The sequence below is a fragment of the Hibiscus syriacus genome, unplaced genomic scaffold (genome assembly GCF_006381635.1).
Source record: "Hibiscus syriacus cultivar Baekdansim isolate YM2019G1 unplaced genomic scaffold, ASM638163v2 tig00117034_pilon, whole genome shotgun sequence".
Taxonomy (NCBI): domain Eukaryota; kingdom Viridiplantae; phylum Streptophyta; class Magnoliopsida; order Malvales; family Malvaceae; genus Hibiscus; species Hibiscus syriacus.
In genome coordinates this window covers 3,913,479-3,933,259 of record NW_024063533.1, presented here as the reverse complement: position 1 = coordinate 3,933,259, position 19,781 = coordinate 3,913,479, and the positions used below count along the sequence as shown (strand labels likewise).

The 19,781-nt window shown below is 31.1% G+C and overlaps 2 protein-coding genes across 2 annotated transcripts; both read left to right on the top strand.

Moving 5' to 3' along the window:
* The first annotated feature begins 683 nt into the window (after positions 1-683).
* On the top strand, positions 684-1,238 carry LOC120196910 (RING-H2 finger protein ATL74-like). Its single transcript, XM_039198589.1, has one exon. It carries the CDS (start codon positions 684-686, stop codon positions 1,236-1,238), a length of 555 nt encoding a protein of 184 aa, XP_039054520.1.
* Positions 1,239-6,797: 5,559 nt separating this feature from the next.
* On the top strand, positions 6,798-7,472 carry LOC120196602 (chaperone protein dnaJ 11, chloroplastic-like). The gene has a single exon (XM_039198369.1). It carries the CDS (start codon positions 6,838-6,840, stop codon positions 7,312-7,314), a length of 477 nt encoding a protein of 158 aa, XP_039054300.1. The 5' UTR covers positions 6,798-6,837; the 3' UTR covers positions 7,315-7,472.
* Positions 7,473-19,781: the final 12,309 nt, after the last annotated feature.

The following is a 19,781-nucleotide window of genomic DNA, read 5'->3' as shown; positions in this document are numbered from 1 at the left end:
CGATAAAAGTTAATATTATTCTCTCTAAAGATCCTGAGTTCGAACAGCTGCGTTTGCAGGGTATGTGCACTTTATCAATGATTAAGAAAGATTTAGAACAAATATTGACTTATAATCCAAACCAAACTATTAAAGAAATTATGCCTAAACCCTACACCTATAGGCATCAAGAGTTGTAAAAGTATCATAGAAGTATTTTGTATCCCATCTCATTAGAAACATTGAACCGTAATCCACCTGAAGACTTAAAGATAATGTCACTTAAATAGGTTGGGTTAATTTAGGTTGAGTCAATATATATTATGGTAATACATGTTTAATTTTTTTTAGATTTTTCAAATTTCTGCTTAAATTTAGGGTGAACAGGTTTAAATGAGACGGATTCAAATCGTTGATATTTATAAATAAATCTTATTGATTAGTTAAGATTTTTAGAGTTCGAATCAAAATTGACATATCTAAACAATTAATTGTCATTTTTCAGAAATAGAAACATCAGTTAATAGTAACCCATTTCTGGGTCATTGTAATTACAATGAAAAACACAATTCGCCGCGTCGTATTAATCAATAATCATGGCTGAGTAATTTTCTATAAATGATTAATGAGCTGTTTCCTGCCTAATAATCTTTTAAAATCTACTTTTAAGTGGCAACACTTCTTCGAATCATCTATCCTCTCTAATGGAGTCTTCTTCCAATAGCCCCACTCTATACAGTCACAGATTTCTGCTCACAGATCATATCTCACCTGATTACAATCACCATTCCAGAAATATAAGATTCGACCGCATTGTTTTCGCAATCATGGTAGCGGCAATAAGTCTCAGCATCATCTTTTTCATACTCTTCAAACGGTTTTGCCGATCGGACTGCTCTTCGGACGAGAATCCCACCGTGTCTAGGCCGTCCGTAGACAGCGAACTCAAGCAGATTCCCGTCCTCGTATATGGGGAATCGACTTCGGAGGTCGAAAGCTGCGCTATATGCTTGGAAGAGTATGTGAAGGGAGAGAAGGTGAGGGTGTTGCCGAGGTGTAAGCACATGTTCCATAAGGAGTGTATCGAAGAATGGTTTGAGGTTCCGTCTTTGCATTGTCCAATTTGTAGGGATCGAGTGCTGGAGCATTGTCTACAATCGGCGAGGTCTGATAATTGCAGGACTCAAAGGCATCATAGTGATAATCAGCTTCATCCATTGGCTCTCTATGGTACTGGTATACGTAATACATATGTCTAATTCTTTTTTTATTATTATTTTTTGATCGGGATGAGAATGGATTCTTCGTGTATCGAATTCCAGACAAGTATTAATTCAAAACTGGAATACAAGTTCTTTATTATTTTGATAATAAACTCGAAAATCAACACTTTTTTAAATTTTAAAAATGGTTAAACAATTATAATATTGACCTCTAATTTCTTAAAAAAAAAAGACATTAAGATGTGTTTTGCTCTAGAAAAATAGAAGTTTTTATTTTTTAGAAAATAAAAAACATTAAAAACATACGTTTACTTGTAAAATTAGAAAATGATTTCTAAGAAGTGATAGAATCAATATGTATTATGTGCTGAATGGGAAATTTTGTAGGGGTGCTTGTTTTTTGTTGGCCAGACTGAGATTCTGGTGTGTCTGGTTGTGGTCTGTGTTGCGCTGGGACTTGAAGCCTGGTGCGGTTGGCTGTTGTAGCAGCTTGACTTCTTACTTTAGATAAAATATAAGCATAACCTACTTATAAAAAATATGTTTTGAAATTTTGAAAAATAAAAAAAACACAATATTTAAGTTTTTAATTTAACTTATACGGTTCAAGTTTTTCTAACAACAAATTTCTTGGCTTAATAATATTTAAGGCTGTCAAATTTTTACAAAAAAGAATCAATGTGACCCTTGAATTTTTCTTACGCTCATTGTAGCCCTTAAATTGAAAAAAAAATAATGTAGCTCTTTGATCAAAGAAATCAAAAGTTGATTATTATGAAACTGACGTGATGATTCATGATGCTTACATGGCAATCTATAGTAGATGATGATGTGACAAATGGACTTAATTTATTTTTTTTATCGAATTTGAGGGTCTAAATTTTAAAAAAAGTTAAATATAAAAATGCTAAAAATAAAATTAAAATTACTAAACATTTAAAAACACTATTAAAAATTCTAAAATATATCATAAACGGTAAAACAATAAATTATTAATTATTATAAAAATATTAAAAATCATATATTGTACATAATATATACATGTAACATATATATACAAAGATAAATTAAGCATATTCATATAGTCCAATTAACAAAGCAAACATGTTTTTAATTTCATATACTATATATCAAACCATTACAAATGTCATATACTTTTATATCATGCACGTATGCATACTAAATATGATTTTATTATTATACACTCAGATCATCAACGTGTATACAAAATATCGTAAGTTATTCACATCAATACACACATAATAGTTCAGACAATTTTAAGAGCTATTCTCAAACTCTTACACACCGTACAACAATTTAGTATAAAGCACACTTATATGCATCAATACACTTATCATGCTTAAAAAAACTAAAATTTTCTCAAATCTAAAAAAACCCCAATATTTTAAAAACTTTAATTTCAATCCCTATACACACCACTCGCCGTGCTTTGTTGCCATCATTGTCGTCGACCGAATCTACCTACGACCGTGCCTCCACCCGACGAACAATCATTGATGAGCCCCAATCACAATTTAAACCATACGAGTGACAAGAAAAAATCGTGAAATTTGTCTGACCCAACATCGCGAAAGATGAAAAGGATAATGAAGACCGAAAATGGAGATGACAATGGCGCCATCGGTGGCGGCGGCCACGGTCAACAAGGGAGATTATAAAGTTAGGGTTAGGGATTTTAGAGATTTGAGACTTTTTTGTGACTTTAGAAAATTTTAGAATTTTTTAAATATAATAATATTTTAAGTTTTTTTAAAATTAAAATTTAAAAAATTAACAAAACATGACACGTGTTATTTAATGAGATTTTTTAACGCCATCACGATCGGGGCACTTAAAATAATAACGTTTGTAACATTATCCACCATTAACCGAAAAAAATAGACACCTAAATGAAAGAAACATATAGTTTGGATGCTTTTTTATATTAAGCCTTTATATTAACCAAACATGTTTTATAAAGTTTAAAAAAATAAAAAATGTTTTTAAAAATAAAAACAAAAAATATATTTAAAAGCCAAAGTAACCTTTAATTTTTTATGTTGAGGACAAAAATTCATATAAAATTTAATATTATCAAATAGAATATTTAAATTCAATGAAATATCAAAGTATTATTAAAATCATTCATATTAACTAAATAAACTCTGTCATATTGGCTTGATTATATGTGGAAGTTGCCAAATGGGGGATCAAATTGGGCTATGGTTGAACGGCCACAGGCAACTCGGATGTGTCTGTAATATTATTAAAATATTAGTACTAAATAAAAGAAATTGCGCAATGTACATACACCAAGTGTACACATTATAGTATAATATAATATGTGACCCTTGGTTGCCTCTACAGCCTATAGCTTGGTAAGTCCATTAATTTATGACTTCCTCATTGACCAACTATTTCCTACACTCTTCATGAGTAATAACATATTGTTTTGCTAAACAAGCGTATGCTAGACCCGATGAAACCACCGTTGAAATCCACTATGATTGCATTTTCAAAATTAATATTAGAGCAAATGTTGAAATTTATTTTTATTATTTTAATCAATTTTCACTTTAATTTTCAATAAAAAAAATTTGTTCGATTTCTTAATTTTATTATATTTTGTACATGTTTGTTTACTTTTTTAACATATTTTAACTTTATTTTTGTAACACTCTTTATTATGATATTATGACACGTTTCTTCTATCTCATAACACGTTGTTTGCTTATCTTTGAAGCAGATATACGATTGTGTAGAGATTCTCACATCGCTCTTATCTGATTTGTAATTGTCGATAGTCTTTTAGTAGTTAGATTCCCTTTTATAGTTGTTTGTCGAAGTATTCAAATTTATTTTATGAATCAATATTTAAGTTTGCTCTAGTTCACTCGCCACTCCATCATCTTTAAAGTGTCTAGATGGATAGAGATAAATGAGAACTATTGACGATTACTGAATTACTATAGATGATGGGCGTCAGACTCAAAATAAGATTTTGATTGTTAATACACCTTTAAATTTTTATTTTATTTTATTTTATTTTTTATTTTATTGATTACATAATTCCTAAAATTCTTTCTATAATTAATTACATTATATCCTCTTTTGTTTTAATAGAATTTAATATCAGAGGTTAAAAACGTTTTCATATGTAACCTAAAATCTATGCGTTTGTAAAAGGCATAGTCTGATGATTTCTCACGAGCAAAACGAATAAAAGAAATATCTTATGTATCATCATTATATCATATGTTATGTATTGTTTTATCAAAAATATATTTTTGAATGTAAAATAATATGAACGAAAAAAATAATATTAATACATTTCAATTTTATAATATAATATTTAAAATGTATTTTTAATCTTTTTAAAAATACTTTTTTACATCAATCATAAATAATTAAAACTTAAATCAATTTTTAAAAAATATTTTTTCACATTACGTTTATATAACTTTTAAAATACTAACCTTAAATATTAAAAAAGTTAAGACACCAAAAGTAACCGAAGTTTTAGAATAAACAAAATGATCACTAAGCATACTTACATGCAAACATGATTGGATGGTTGACTCAATTAATAATTTCTAGATATCCTAAGTATTGTGTATATATATATATATATATATATATATATATATATATATATATATATATATATATATATATATTTGTATTAAATTTTGAATTCAATTTAAATATTTTTTTATTATATATATGTATAACTTTACTATTTATTTAAGTTGTCTTGTTTTCCTTTTACCGATTTAATATTGGAGCTCATCTTAGAATATAAATTTCATCATTTTTCCAATTCACATTTGTCTTACAGGAACCTTAAACCTCCAAATCGTGTCCATATACTTCAAACATTCGTCTTTAAACTCATCCAATGACATTAACAATAAGAATAATGTTAACACTAATAACAACAAAGGATACATGATGAAATGACTTTCATAATACATTAAATGACTAAATTGATAAAAGACAAAAATAAGTAATGGGAAACACGTTTTGTGGCTTTTTGAGGGTTTATTTTTAAATTTTTAGGATAATGAAGAATCAAATGGGAATAAAAAATAAAATCCAACACTAAAAGTAGGGATGTACCAAGAGGGGGCGGGTGGAGGTGGTCGTCCCCTTAAAATTTTAAATTCTTATATATTTTAAATATTTTTTTATATTTTCTATTAAAAATATGTTTTCGCCCCTAAATTTTTTAATATATTAAATTATATTGAATGTAAAATTTATATAGAATCCAATTGAAATAGTCCTAAAAGCTTTCATATTAACATCTTTTAAATTAATATTATTTAATAAAATCTATTATAAAGACAATTTAGTAAAATATTAACTTAGGTAATATTATATTTTGTTCAAATGAATCAAAGATGATATTTAACATTTTCATACAATGCTATTCTTAGAGGTAATTTTATATTTCATGAGCCAAATATCTCATATATCCAAGATTTGATCTAAACGTTACAGTCGAATCTAAGATGTAAAAAACTTAAAAAGAAATTTCTTTTCACAAAATGAAATCCAAAAAAAAAAATTATTGTCCGGTAAAATAATTACAAAGCAACAACTGTAGAACATAATATAATATATGAAAACAAAAGTTGAATAAATATAAAAGTCTTCGAAGAATGTCGAGTTTTAGATTAGTAATCAATATCAATATAAAAAGGAAAGAAAACGGAGAATAAACTATAAAGCTTAGTGTAGTCTCTAAATGTGTAAAAATAAACAAATTTAAGCATGATAGGCTAGTAAATCTTATCTACCTGTCCATTTGTTTTTCTTTACAAACAAAGTTTCTCATGATTCAGTAACACTTTATTTCTCCAACAACTATATTTCAATTCGATAAATATAATTTTCTAACATTAACTTATATACATATTCATTAAAGGCTGAATTCAGAAAAATATAACAACCCCACCAATATAACTTTCTAACCTAAACACGCCCATGTGTAATAGTAAGAATTTTGTATACAAACTATTGGTCTGATGCTTAAAGTTTGATTTTTTTAGTTATTTTATTTAAAAATTAAACAAAAAATGGAAAAAAAACATTTTTATATTAAGGTTAAATTTTCTATAACTTAATTAATTAAGTTTGCGTTATCATAAATCTAAATGCAATAAACGTTACTTCTTGAATTTCAATGGTGAATTTAATTTTTTTTAAAATTAATCTAAAAATCAATTTTATTGAAAAATTAATGTATCAAATATCATCAAACCTTAACATTTTCTTTGAAAATATAGTAGTTATTTACTTAATAAAAAAGGTTATAATATATATATATTATTCTATTCTACTCATGAATTATGATGAATAATATTTTTTTCTTAAAAATAAAGAGCAAAATAAAAGAAAACCGCCATATGGCAGAGTTAACTGGGAACCAGAATTCGACCAATCCAAATGTCGGATAAGCTTTACAATAATTTGCTATTAATGAATAAATTAACCATAATTAAGAAAAACTAAATATGCCTTTTTCTTAAAGAAAAACTTCCGTTACTTTTGTTCTCCCTATATATTCCCCTAACCCTCACCATCGGTTTCTCGAAACAAAGACGTTCTATAACCGAAAAATTCGTACACCATGCTCTCTCCCCTTCCCATCTCCAACTCTCTCCCCGGTTATTCAATTTCTCCTCCGTCAACTCCTCGTGTCAGACTCCGGCCAACTCTCGCTGCCTCCTCCGCCACCGCCACTTTTACTTCAAACCAACAAAAAGCTTCGACTTCGAGCGGTTATCTTAGCCGTCCAGGAATGGCATCTTGCACGTCGTTGTACGAGGTGCTAGGGATTTCTGTCGGCGCTTCGAGCCAAGAAATCAAGGCCGCGTACCGCCGATTGGCGCGGGTTTTTCATCCCGACGTGGTGGCAATCGATCTGAAAGACTCATCGGCCGACGAATTCATGAAGATCCATGCGGCCTACAGCACTTTATCGGATCCCGAGAAACGAGCGGTATATGATAGTAAGCTTACCTGGAGATGCCAAAGGCCGTTGACTTTGGATTCAAGTTTTTCAGGCTATACGGGGAGGAGCTGGGAAACCGATCAGTGCTGGTAAATGTGTTGACTCACTTCATCATGGTACCGAGTTGGAGGTTGATCTCATCTGCGATGTTTTTCAATACTAACGAAAAAAAAACCAAAATGAATGAAGGGTGGGTTTTGCTAGAGAAATCAGAGCCGTTGAGTTAGAGCTCTGCTCTTTTTTTTCGCCTTTGTACTTGGCTGCTGATGCATAAAGAAGAAGATATGAATCCTTCAATTCTACTGTTTCACAGTAAATAAAATCATAATTACTAAATGAAAACCATTTACTGGCAATTCAAAAGCATTTCTTCTTTTTCTGCCATTTAGATTTTAATTTTAAAAATAAATAATAAGATATTTAAAAATATTTCTTAAACTTATAAATTAATTAGTGTCACGGGGTTAGACTATTGGCTAGTTGGTCCGTGCGGCCCTTAAATGTCTCGCTCGGTTGATGTTGTAGCGATAAGCACAATGAGAAAACATTGAAAACGTAAGTAAACGTATGTAGAGAAACTTTTGGCACGAATGTCTAAGTTTATTCACACAAAACTCTCTATATTCATTGAAAGTTGAGAGACCTCATTTTATAATGAAATTTCCTTACATTCAATTACTAAACGTAGTTTAACTACATGTAAAACTATTACTTTAGTTAAAACTCTCATATTTAAGTCTTATTCAAACAAAGACTATGTTATTTGGCTTATTTTTCAAGTAATGTCAGGCCTTGCTAAGTAGACAGACCTTAAGTTGATGCTGATCTTGGCCCCCCAGTGCACCCCGATGTGCGCTGCCCTCACCCCTAAGTGGCCTCATTTGTGTGCTCGTCTCTGTTCTAGGCGCACACCCGGTGTGCGTTGGCTTCGATCCTTGGTGTGTCCTTTGCGTGCCAGCTAGAGCCCTCGACACACCCTGATGTGCGTCGGTCTCGATCCTAGACTTTTCCTGATGTGCGACGATAATGCTTGTGGGCAATTTGGGGCGGGTGTGTCTTGGCCCTGTGCGGCATTGTGTGCACCTTTATCTCGGTGTGGTCCTTGTGGGCTGCTTGGGGCGCGTATTTCGTGCCCCTTTGTGTGTCATAGTGGGTGTTGGTATCGACACCACGGTGTGGATAGCCTGCTTAGTGTTGGTTGCAGCCTCATAGGCTGGGCAGTTTGATGTAGGCTCACCTAACCTATAAGTTTGCGGCCCGTGACATTAGACACCTATCTTTATAACTTAAAACCAAATTTTAAAATGAAATATTATCGTACCTCCAAGAAAAGAAACATTAAATTCATATTATATTTCACTTGTTGACAGTTTTTTCACAGTTTTCCTGTGATATTATTTTGTTATCTGCTACTTTGGAATATTTAACCTTATAAGGTGGTCCTATTTCACATGCCCTATGCTACTCGAGTCATAAGTGATAACGGTTAACAGGACTGTTATTCTTTTATGAAGTTTTGAGTTGGAGTAATTGTGTCTGTAGAATGTATGTGTGTTATCAATGATTAAAAAAATCATGAACAAATATTGATTTATAATCGTCTTATATTATTTAAAAATAATAATATATTAACCCTCATTTTTTGTTTATGTTTAAAAATCTATTTAGAAATTTTAATTTCACAGTTTTAACGGTTTAGGGTTGGACACAAATCTTTTATTACTATTTTGCACAAGTTATTAAGATATGTAAAAGGCAGTAAAGACTTATTCCATACGTTTATAAATAATGACTTTTGTGGGTAAAATAGTTCAGCGAATTTCATGGCATAAACCTGTGTGTATTAGACAATATGTAGGCAGACTCATCTAACATTCATATACTTAAAGTTTCTTAATAAAATGTACATCACACGATGACACATATATAACGTATTTATATTAATTGAATTGAATGATTATATTCTGTTTTAATTTAATTATAAAATATAAAATAATTAATGTTTTGATGAAAACTAAACCCAAATAATTTAATATTGAAATTGTACTTTTACAATTTTGAATTGAACTTTTGTAAAAATCCAACTTTAATTACTTGATTTTTTTGGGGTTATTTTGATTTGGTGATTAAGGGCATAAACATGTGTATTAGACAATATGTAGGGTAGGGCAGGGTAGGGTAGGGTAGGGTAGGACAAGATAAATGGAATGCAGTAGTTATCTGTTCCTCACTATGCCTTATTGTTTATTTATTTAAAGGACACAATGATGATTGTTTCTAGAAGACATCCATTCCATGAAACAAGTCAACAGCACCGCTGCCTTTATTCCAGCAAATTTTGACAACACATCTTTATTTTTAGGGCGAAATCAAACTTCCTCAAAATCTCAAGCTTATCACTGTTAAAAGGGAACAAGAGTCAGCAAAGTCATTCTTTTTTTTCTTTTTGTCAATTTTGGAAATATTTGTTGCATTATTGCAGTCTGATCCAGTTCATTGTTACTCGTGGAGTACTGCTTCCAATAATTTCCTCCAACATTTATCTTCTCACTACGGGAAAGGGAAATGTTTTTGTGTTAAACAAAAATTTTCTAAAAATCATCAAGTGATCTCAGTAATGAATGAAAATATTATTTTCTCTAAGAGTTTAAGTTGAGTAATTGTATCTACAAAGTATGTGTGCATTGCTAATAATTAAAAAATATTCTAAATATATATTATCATGTAATCATCATAAGCTATTAAAAAAATATTGTCTAGAAAATGGATAGTTTTGTTGTGCGTTAATCTAATTTAAGACGGTTTTAATATAAAATGTTATCATATTCAACCTAAAAAGTTATATAATTTTTAATACTTTCAGTTGCGATCGAAAATGTTATATTACGTTGAGTTTAGGGTTTACAACTGAAAAAATTATACAATTTGTAATAATTTCAAGTTACAACCGAAAATGTTATGAAAAATATAATATTTTTTATTTCAACATATTATAGCCTGTAAAACCTAAAAAGCAACATTTTTTTTGTAAGATTTTTAGTCGCAATCGGTTTATGCCACTTTTTAACCTTATATTAATAAGTTATATTTTAGACTCTTTTATAAAATATTTAAAATTGGAATTTGACCTTGTTAAATTGTTTAGAGTAATATTATAAATAATCAATAAATTATGTTGTAATAATTTTTTTATTATTAGAAGTTTAGAAATTATAAAATAATTATTAAATATATCAAATTGTTATATAATTATTCTTAAAATCTATTAAATTAGTCTAGAATAATCATTAAAATTTATTTTTTGAATGTAATAAAAATAAAAGCTTTAATAACTAGCTGAAGCCTTTAAGTAAGAGGGCCCTAAAATGTCCCTTTCAAGCAGAGGCACGACGGTAGCAGGTGCAGTGGGAAAGGAGAGCAGCTCATAATTCCGAACAATAGGAAGTTTGGTCATTCCATCAGCAGACATGTTTCCCTTGCATGGAACCCAAAGGAATTCAGTATACCAGCTACGGCAACAAAGTGAGGAGATAACTCGAACTTGCGGAAACAAATCCCGGTCCAAATTGGCCTCATTAAGCAGCTTAATGACTTGTAGATTATCCGACTGTATATGTAATAAATCGATAAATGTAATAATTGTTTTATGGTTTTGAAAACTTCAATAGTAAAAACATCATATCAAGATAATTTATTGATCATTTGTGTAGTTCACCTAATATTTTATTTATTCTCTTCCGTTTAGGATTTAAAAAAAATTACATAGTTTGATTTGATTAGGATGTGGTAGGGTTTTTTAGCCCAATAATCCAATCGAGTGGATTATTTAGCTCAATAGGGAATCCATAATTTTATTTTGGAATCTACGACAAATGCTATAGTGTCCACGGAACTCGTCATGTCGGCGTCCTGAGTTTCATGTGATATATTTTTTAATGGGTCGTGTCACGTGGATCTCACTTCCCGAATATATTTAATATATCCTAAGGGACTCGTCATGCCCGTGTAAGGAGTCCCAATAAAAATAATTTTTTTTAAATTTTAAAAGCATTGTAAAAAATATATATTATTTTAATGCTGAAGGAACTCGTCACGCCGGTGCGACGACCAACGGGTATAATTTTGAATTTGTTAACCGTTGGATTGACCGTTGTTGAACGATCATTTTTAAAAAAAAAACTCAATGGAACTCGTCACGCAGGTGTGACGAGTTCAAACGACTATTTTCAATTTGAAAAAACTAGCCGTTTATAGGCGTTGGGTAGAGTAGTATAAATAGATGTTTGGGTTGGATTGATTTTTCACTTGGAATCAAACATTTTATTGAGAGTAAAAACTTTTGTGTTGAAATGGCCTAAGAGTAAAAAATTTTGTGTTGAAATGGGCTTAAGAGTAGTATCGGTACCCCTTTGGGTATTTGTACCTATTTTGTATTCTGGAATTTGAGCAGGCTAGTGTATCGATACTACCTAGATAGTATCGATACTTCTCTTACGTAGGGTATCGGTACCACATGAACATTATTGATACTGTTCATATAATATCGATACTGTAAGAACAATATCAATACTTCATACGTGAAAATCAGTTTTATGCTCAAATTCACTTTAAATAGACTTTGAATTATTTTTGAAAACCTTTGAAGACTTTGAACAAATTCAATTAAGTCCAAAAACATTTTTGCCTTAATTTGTTATATTAAAATATTACAAAACATGGTTCAACATAATACAAGTTAAAAAACATAGTTACAGTACATAATATTTTGTAATTCATATGTTAGCGTCCATCTCAATATTTTGGAAGATGTGGACAATGTTTTCTATTATGACCTTCACCTCTAGTGGCCACAACATTTGGGTAAACCTGACTCTCTTTGCGGATCATCCATATCGGTATGAATTCGGCTAGATTCAGGCCGACCTTGTAACTTCTTACGCAATTGAGGATTTGGAAACCATTCCTTAGAAATTGTGCATGTAGGCTAGTATACTTCATTTGGGAGGTACTTGAACTCACAACTGTAAATGTTGCGCATAGTGTGCAAGCTATAACAATCATAACATATAAGTATGGGCCAACATTGATGTGCATACATGCAGTAATAGCTTGAGCGCATGGAAACCTAAAAGCTTGAAATCGACCACATTCACACCATCTTCTATTCAGACTACCAGTGTATGTTGTAGAATTACCTCCCTCATATGGTTGAACTAGTCCTTGGACAATGAAATTAGAATCAAGTCTGGCAAAATTATGGTCAAACATTGATGTCGCATTTGTTTGATTCTTTTGCATTGCCTTCTCTAAATCTGGAGCCCAATTTCTCCAATCGTTGATCATGGCATGAATTTGTGCATTTTTGTTTGCCCATACTTTACCCAACCTAAAGTAAGTCTCCTTAATAATACTTGCTATCGAGAGATGCCGAGTCCCTTTCAGCACTAAGTTGATACATTCAGCAAGGTTGATAGTTGTCATAATCGTCCTTCGATTGGGCCTGGAATTGGTTTCCAACTTAATTTCGATGTGATAAAGCCGCCACCGATCATTTAAATTTAGGTTGACCGGATACCTTAATTGACCATTTTACCTGATATGTGTTTTACCAAAAATATATCAGATTCGAGAGTCGATTACAATCAATGAAGGATTAACACCCTTGTACTGCCCTTTCGGTACCAATTTAATTTTTCGGTTGTCTTAATTACGAAAATGAAAAGTTAAATTAAAAATTAAAATTCGATCCGAATTACTTACCTTTGATCGATTAAAATTACCCCTAAAAAATTCAAAAAGATGTTAGATTGTAAACTAAAATATTAAGTAAATCAAAGAGATGAACAAAAAAAAGGTTAAATTAAGAAAAAAAAGAAAAAATGTTAAAAAATAGAATAGAATAAAATAAAATAATTAAAATGAAGAAAATATTAAATTTAAAAATAAATAATAAAATAATAATAATAAAATAAAAAGACAATGTTAAATTTTGCAAGGGAAAAATGTTAAAAGAAAGTGTGAAAATAATAATAAAAAATGAATAAAAGGTTAAAATTAAAAGAAATAAAAATGAATAAATAAAAATTTAAAGGATCAAATTTGAAATAAATTGAAATTTAAGAATCTAATTAATACTAAAAATGAGCTGCAAAAAAAGGTTAGGGGACTAAATTGAGAAATATAATAAATATAATAAAGGATTAAATTGAAATAATTCAAAATTAGAGGGTAAATTCGTAACAGGTGACCAAAATGAATTACACTTCAAACTTCCAAGGACTACAAAAATAATTTAAGAATCTTGTATTTACACATTAGTCCTCCGATTATAAATATCCAAAACCCAAAAAAAATCATTTTTACATCATTCCAAAAAAAACTCCCAAAAAACCTTTTCCGATGACTTTTCGCCCCATTGTACCCAAATCCACAACCCAAATTCCCTAAAACTGCTTTCACCGGTGTAGATCTAAGTCAAAAGGATCGGGTTTTACCTTTTCCGATGACTTTTCGCTTTCTCGAAGACCCTTCCTTTTCCTCGACGTATTCCCGACGATTTTGAAGGAAAATGTTTTTGTTAATTTTTTGTTCGGCTTTTTGATTTGGTTGCTTGTTGTATATCTCTTTGCTTGCCCCCTTCTTGTGGCTCGGTTGGAGGCTTTTATAGCCTTGGATCCGACCTTTTGGTTTCAAATATCTCATTTTTTACCGAGTACCTCGGGGTTATCTACTAGCTACCCAACTCGTTTGGGTTGTTACTCACGTTCGCCGAGAATCACGTAGATTACTTGCTCTCGGTTTTGCTGTTACTTGCTTTGATTTGGTTGTTGCATGCTTCTTTGAGATTCATTTGATTTAATTATTGTTTGCATCCTTGAAATCCGGCCACTGATTTGGTCTTGTTTAGTGTGACTCAGTTCGTTGAGTCGCCCGAAAGTTGTTCCGAGGTCGTTCCCGAGCGTTTGGAAAATCTTGGGACTTGATCTTGGCCGTTGGATTGGTTGCAAATCCAATAGCCCAAGATCGGCCGCGATGCCCCTTAGTTTCTATAAAACCCTAAATTGTTTTTTGGGCTGGGTCAAGCTTATCCGGTTGGGTTCCTTGCTGGATCTTTGCTGGACTGTTGGATTTTTTGACTTATGGGACCCTAAAAAACGAAAAATAATATTAATAATAATATAATATAATATAATAATAAATAAATAATATATATATATATATGTATACCATATTTATTTTAAAAACTATAAAAACCATTTTAAAAACTATATACTATATGTTTTCAAAAACTATATTATATATACGTTTTCAAAAATATTTTGAAAACTATATATTACTTGTTTTTAGAAATGTGTTTTCAAAACTATATATTATATGTCTTCCAAAACCTATTTTAAAAAACTATATATTATATATGTTTTCAAAAATATGTTTTCAAAACTATATAAAAACGTGTTTTCAAAACCATATTTATATATATATATATATATATATATATATATATATATATATATATATATATATATATATATATATATATTCAAAAACAGACTTTTTTAAAAAACTATATTATATTAATATATAAGCCCCAGACGAAAATGGGTGTCTACAGTAGTCATATGATCGTAACGTCGACCCTCAACATCATATGATTACGACCATCTCTCCCTAGGGATTTCAGCTGCGAATTCATACACATCATCTCCGTATTTTCTCAAATTTCAAGTCGTACACGGAAGTTTGGTTGGAGTAAAGCATACCCTAAAAAGCAGTAAATTAAATGTTATTGAGAAATAAAAAAAACATAAATGAAGCATAAATAAGTAATGAGAAATGATATAATACTTACCCATGTTGATAATCTCTTTTTTGATCTTTTTGTGCTTAAACCTTTTCATTGCATTCGACGCAATATGACATATACAATAGGCACAACATACGTGCGGAGGCGTCCATCTATTTTCGGGTCTAGAAATTATCTTAAAAACCCAGGCGATCGATATGAGATCATGCAAACCCCATCTTGAGTGACAGCATGGGAACATAAGTTAGAGAGAAATAAATTCCAAGTTTCCTCTGATTCATTTTTAACAATGGCGAAGGCAATAGGGAAAATATTTTTGTCTCCATCTTGTGTAACAACTATCATCAAGACGTGTCTGTAGAGCCCATCTAGAAAAGTTCCATTTACTTGAATCATTTGTTTTGACTTAAATGCCCAGAACAAGCCACCAAAAATTCTCTTCTCGGGGATAACGTCTCCCTCAAGCGTGACTGCATGATGAGTATAGTACCTAACAATGGTTCCAGGAATGAAAAATTCCATTGCTTGTAGTAGACATGGTAGCTCATTATATGACTTTTTTCTAACCACCATACAACAAGGTCATTGCTTTCTGTTTAGCCATCCATGCCTTGTAATAAGTCAGAATATAACCAAATGTATTCCGAATTGATGCCACTAACATAGAAACGGGTACTCTTGGATTTTTTCCATCAACAACTTCACATAAGAGTATATGACATCCAAATCTAAATGTCTGTGGTCTTGTGTCAAGGAGGTCATTGTACATGTGTGCTGTGCATCGAACCTTGTGACTTCCCACAACATTTTCTATTGTAGGTATGATACTCATATCCTCCATTTACAACCAACATCATAGTGTATACACTGCACGAAATAAGTCTTTTGAACCGACTCTGTGACATAGAATTGAAGATGAGCTTTGATGTAGTACTCCTTGATTGCTAGTTGTGTCTCTTTTTTGTTTCAAACTGAGACTCAATGGCCAACTCAGATGACCATTTGTCTGAAGAACCCTAATGGGCATCACATAACTCTAGCATATCATATATTTCAGGATTTCACATATCATCGTAGTTAATGTCATACATTGCAATTGCATGATGATGCCAAGGCAAATCATGGCGAGGTATTTCAGGTTGAGGGTTGCCCAAACATTTGTAGCATTCTACAATCATTGGCATATTGAAAGAGCTACCTATTATACATCAGCCTCAACATCCACACCTTGTCCCTCTGAAGTAGCCTAAAAAACATCGGACTCATCAACTAATGGCGTGTCGTCATCGTATACCAATGGAACAATATCTTTATCATATTCGCTAAATTCAGTAAGACTTTCATAGAAACGTCTAACAAGGTTATCATCACCATCACTTGCATGTTGTTTAGAAGGGATTACTTCTTATATTCTTCGAGATGCTCCTGATGAGGTCAGAATATCAATTGTATTCGTGGTTTCGACGTACATCTCCACCATATTATTATTTGATGATTGATGAAGTCCAACCATAAAAACATCATCATCATCAAGCTGGACTTTTTCTTATGTCATTGGATTTGAGGAGATCAGATGCCGATAACTTAAACATGAAATATAATCCCCAAGTTTTCTCTCAGTTTTTTTGCTTCATTTGGCGATGGGATACATCTACAGGGAACATCATATTGATGGGCCTGTGTGACTTAAACATAACACCAACATCAATTTGTAGAATTTTGCCATTATAATGGAGAACTGTGAAGAATTTGTTTCCCAATGTTTGAAATATATTTGGTTAGAAGAAAGAAGTTTGTTGTGTAAGAGATTGAAGATGAAAGGAGTCTATTGTGTGTGTAAGAGATGAAATGAGTGTATTATGTATGATAATTTTTTAGCCGTTGGAACTCGTCACACCGGCGTGACGAGTTCCATTGAATTTTTTTAAAAAAATTTGCCCTTTCAACAACGATATAAACTTTCAAATTTCTAGCCGTTGGAACTCGTCACCCTGGCGTGACGAGTTCCTTCACCATTAAAATAATATATATATATATATATATATATATATATATATATATATATATATATATATATATATTTTAAACAATATTTTTAAAAATTTCAAAAAATATTTTTTTATTGGGACTCATCATGTCCGCGTGACCAGTCCTATAAAATATATTAAATAGATTCAGGTTGTGGGACCCACGTGACACAGCCCATTAAAAAATATATCTCATAGAACTCATTATGCCGGCGTGACGAGTTCTATGGACACTGTAGCATTTGCCGTAGATCCCAAAATAAATTTCCTGTTGCCGTATTGGGCTAAATAATCTACCCGACTGGATTATTTGCTCAATTTCGCCTGTGCATAAAACAATCATGCATGATTAGTGGTTATGAATTTCATTAGATTTGTTATTTTATGCCTCACTAAGTCATCGACTTAGCGTGTGAGTGTTTCACACGCAGGTTACAGAAAGTGAATATAGAAGCTGAGAGGAGCAAGACAGGCCAACATCTTTCTTACAAAGTTTAGATCAGAAAAGAAATGTTTGATATGTATTTTATTCTTTTAGATGTAGTTGGCATGTCATATAAACGATTTGAATTGTATATGATCTGATAAGTGTGAAAACTTTTATTTTGAAATAATAGTAAGTTTTCTTTAACGGGGATTTTTCATTAATTTGAACAAGTAAAGGTTTAAAAGTTGATGTGACACCTCGAACTTGGATACAGGTCGGATACAAGTTGGAGGTGTTACATTGAATGGTATCATAGCTAAGGTTTAGCCGATTCTAGGCTTAAACCGAAGTTAAATGAGTTGTAAAATGTGTACATGCCAACACCAAGTCAATAATTTCTGATCTGATAAGTGTAAGGAGTGTACTGTCTTGCTAATAGAATAAGATTAGTATGATATAGTAGAAGTTTGATTATAATAGTTTCGAAGTGAAGTGAGAGGCGATATTCCTGATTGTGATGGCAATTCACCTGCCCTGGCCAGGCAGGAGGAAGAGTGGACACCTCAGGAAGTGCCTCATAAGATCAAAGACTGATTTCAGAAAGTTGAAATCATATTAGAATAGTGATAGAATGTTTTCAAAGGTTTAAATCGGAAAAGTGATATGAAGTATTCTTATTATTTTGTGGATAAGATAGAATATGGCGAACAAGTGTCAACATAAGAAAGTTAAAAGATCTACTGATGTGGATAGAATAAGGGTTTGCATTTTAGATGGAAAGAGTTAGCGTTGACTAACTAGATTATGTGATGGAAAATGTATAGAAATTTAATATTTTGAGATGTTGTCAGGATAAAACAACAAAAAATGAGGTGGGTCGGGATATAGTTGTATATTTTGATCATAATAATGTGACATAGTGAAGAAGGTGAGGATTCGTATGTTTGAGTAAAGCTAAGGATTGATAAGAAGAGTTTAAGAATGGGTACATCAGTGATCAGTTTATAAGATAAAGGAAGTTAGAATGTTGAGTTGGAATAACGAAAATTACATGGTGTATGAGAATAAATGTGGATTTGATAAGTTAAGTAAACTATTGCTGAGATAATTCTGACTGGAAGGAATGTATATGAATGGTTCGATGAAAGTTTATGATTTAGATTGGAATAATTGGTGATGACTAACATAATTATGTGATGGTAAGTGTATTAAAGTTAAAGGATTAGAAGATGATGTCAGGGTAAATTAACTAAGTATGATGTGCATTGAGACATGATTATGTATTTTGATCATGGAAATGTAAGGTAATGGAAGAGACAAGAGAATAATAATGTATATGAATAAGAGTGTGGGTTGGATAAGTGAGTAAATTGCACTGGTTGGATTTCAACTGAGAAAATGAATATGATTAGTATGATTAGGGCTTATGGCCTAAATTGAAAAACTGTTACTGATTAATTGTGATAGTATGGATAATAAAGTTATAAGATTTGAAGAAAAGATAAAGTTAAGTTAATCAAGTATGATGTGGATTTGGATATGGTTTTGATCATATAGATATGATGTAGGCAAGGAAATAAGTATTTGTATGTTTAAAAAGGAGCTTTAAGGAAGGAAATACATGTACAAGAGATGGTAAAGAATGAGGTTTATATAAGTAGAGCGGATTATCAAAGTTATGAAGATGCGATGAAGATCGGTAATCAGAGATGAGTATAAATGATAAGAAAAGAATATGTGAACATTAAATAGAAGATATGATATGTGTATAAGAAGATTTTGATTTTGAAGGAATAAAAGAATAAAGGGATAGAAAAAGTCAAAGATGGAGTTTAAAATATCAAGTATGACAAGAGGTATATTGAGATATAAGTTATAAGTTTGATATTGAAATGATACAATTTTCAATTATTAGAAGAACGAGAATGAATGATTATTCTTTGAACAAATATGTGAGGGTTATATGAAAATATTGTGTGTATAGTAATACAGACAAGGATTAAGAAATGAGCAAAAACTTGATTTATGTGCAAAGCACATAGAGAATGATGAAAAAGATCAATTGATCCATAATATTGAGGAATAAGGATTGGGGTTACTGTCTATATAATGAATGATATTATATGGACTTATAAAGATGTGGACATATATGAAGAATTGAGTATGAGAAAATGGTAAGTTGCTAGCGGTAACAGGAAAGATTAAGAAAGGAAAGCAACATGAAAATATTAGAAGGCATAATATTATAAAGGTATGCAGTGAAAATTTGAGGACGAATTTTCTTTAAAGGAGGAGAGATTTG

Excerpts from the sequence above, each read along its gene's own strand:
- LOC120196910 (XM_039198589.1), top strand. The coding sequence starts at position 684 with ATGGAGTCTTCTTCCAATAGCCCCACTCTATACAGTCACAGATTTCTG.
- LOC120196602 (XM_039198369.1), top strand. The coding sequence starts at position 6,838 with ATGCTCTCTCCCCTTCCCATCTCCAACTCTCTCCCCGGTTATTCAATT.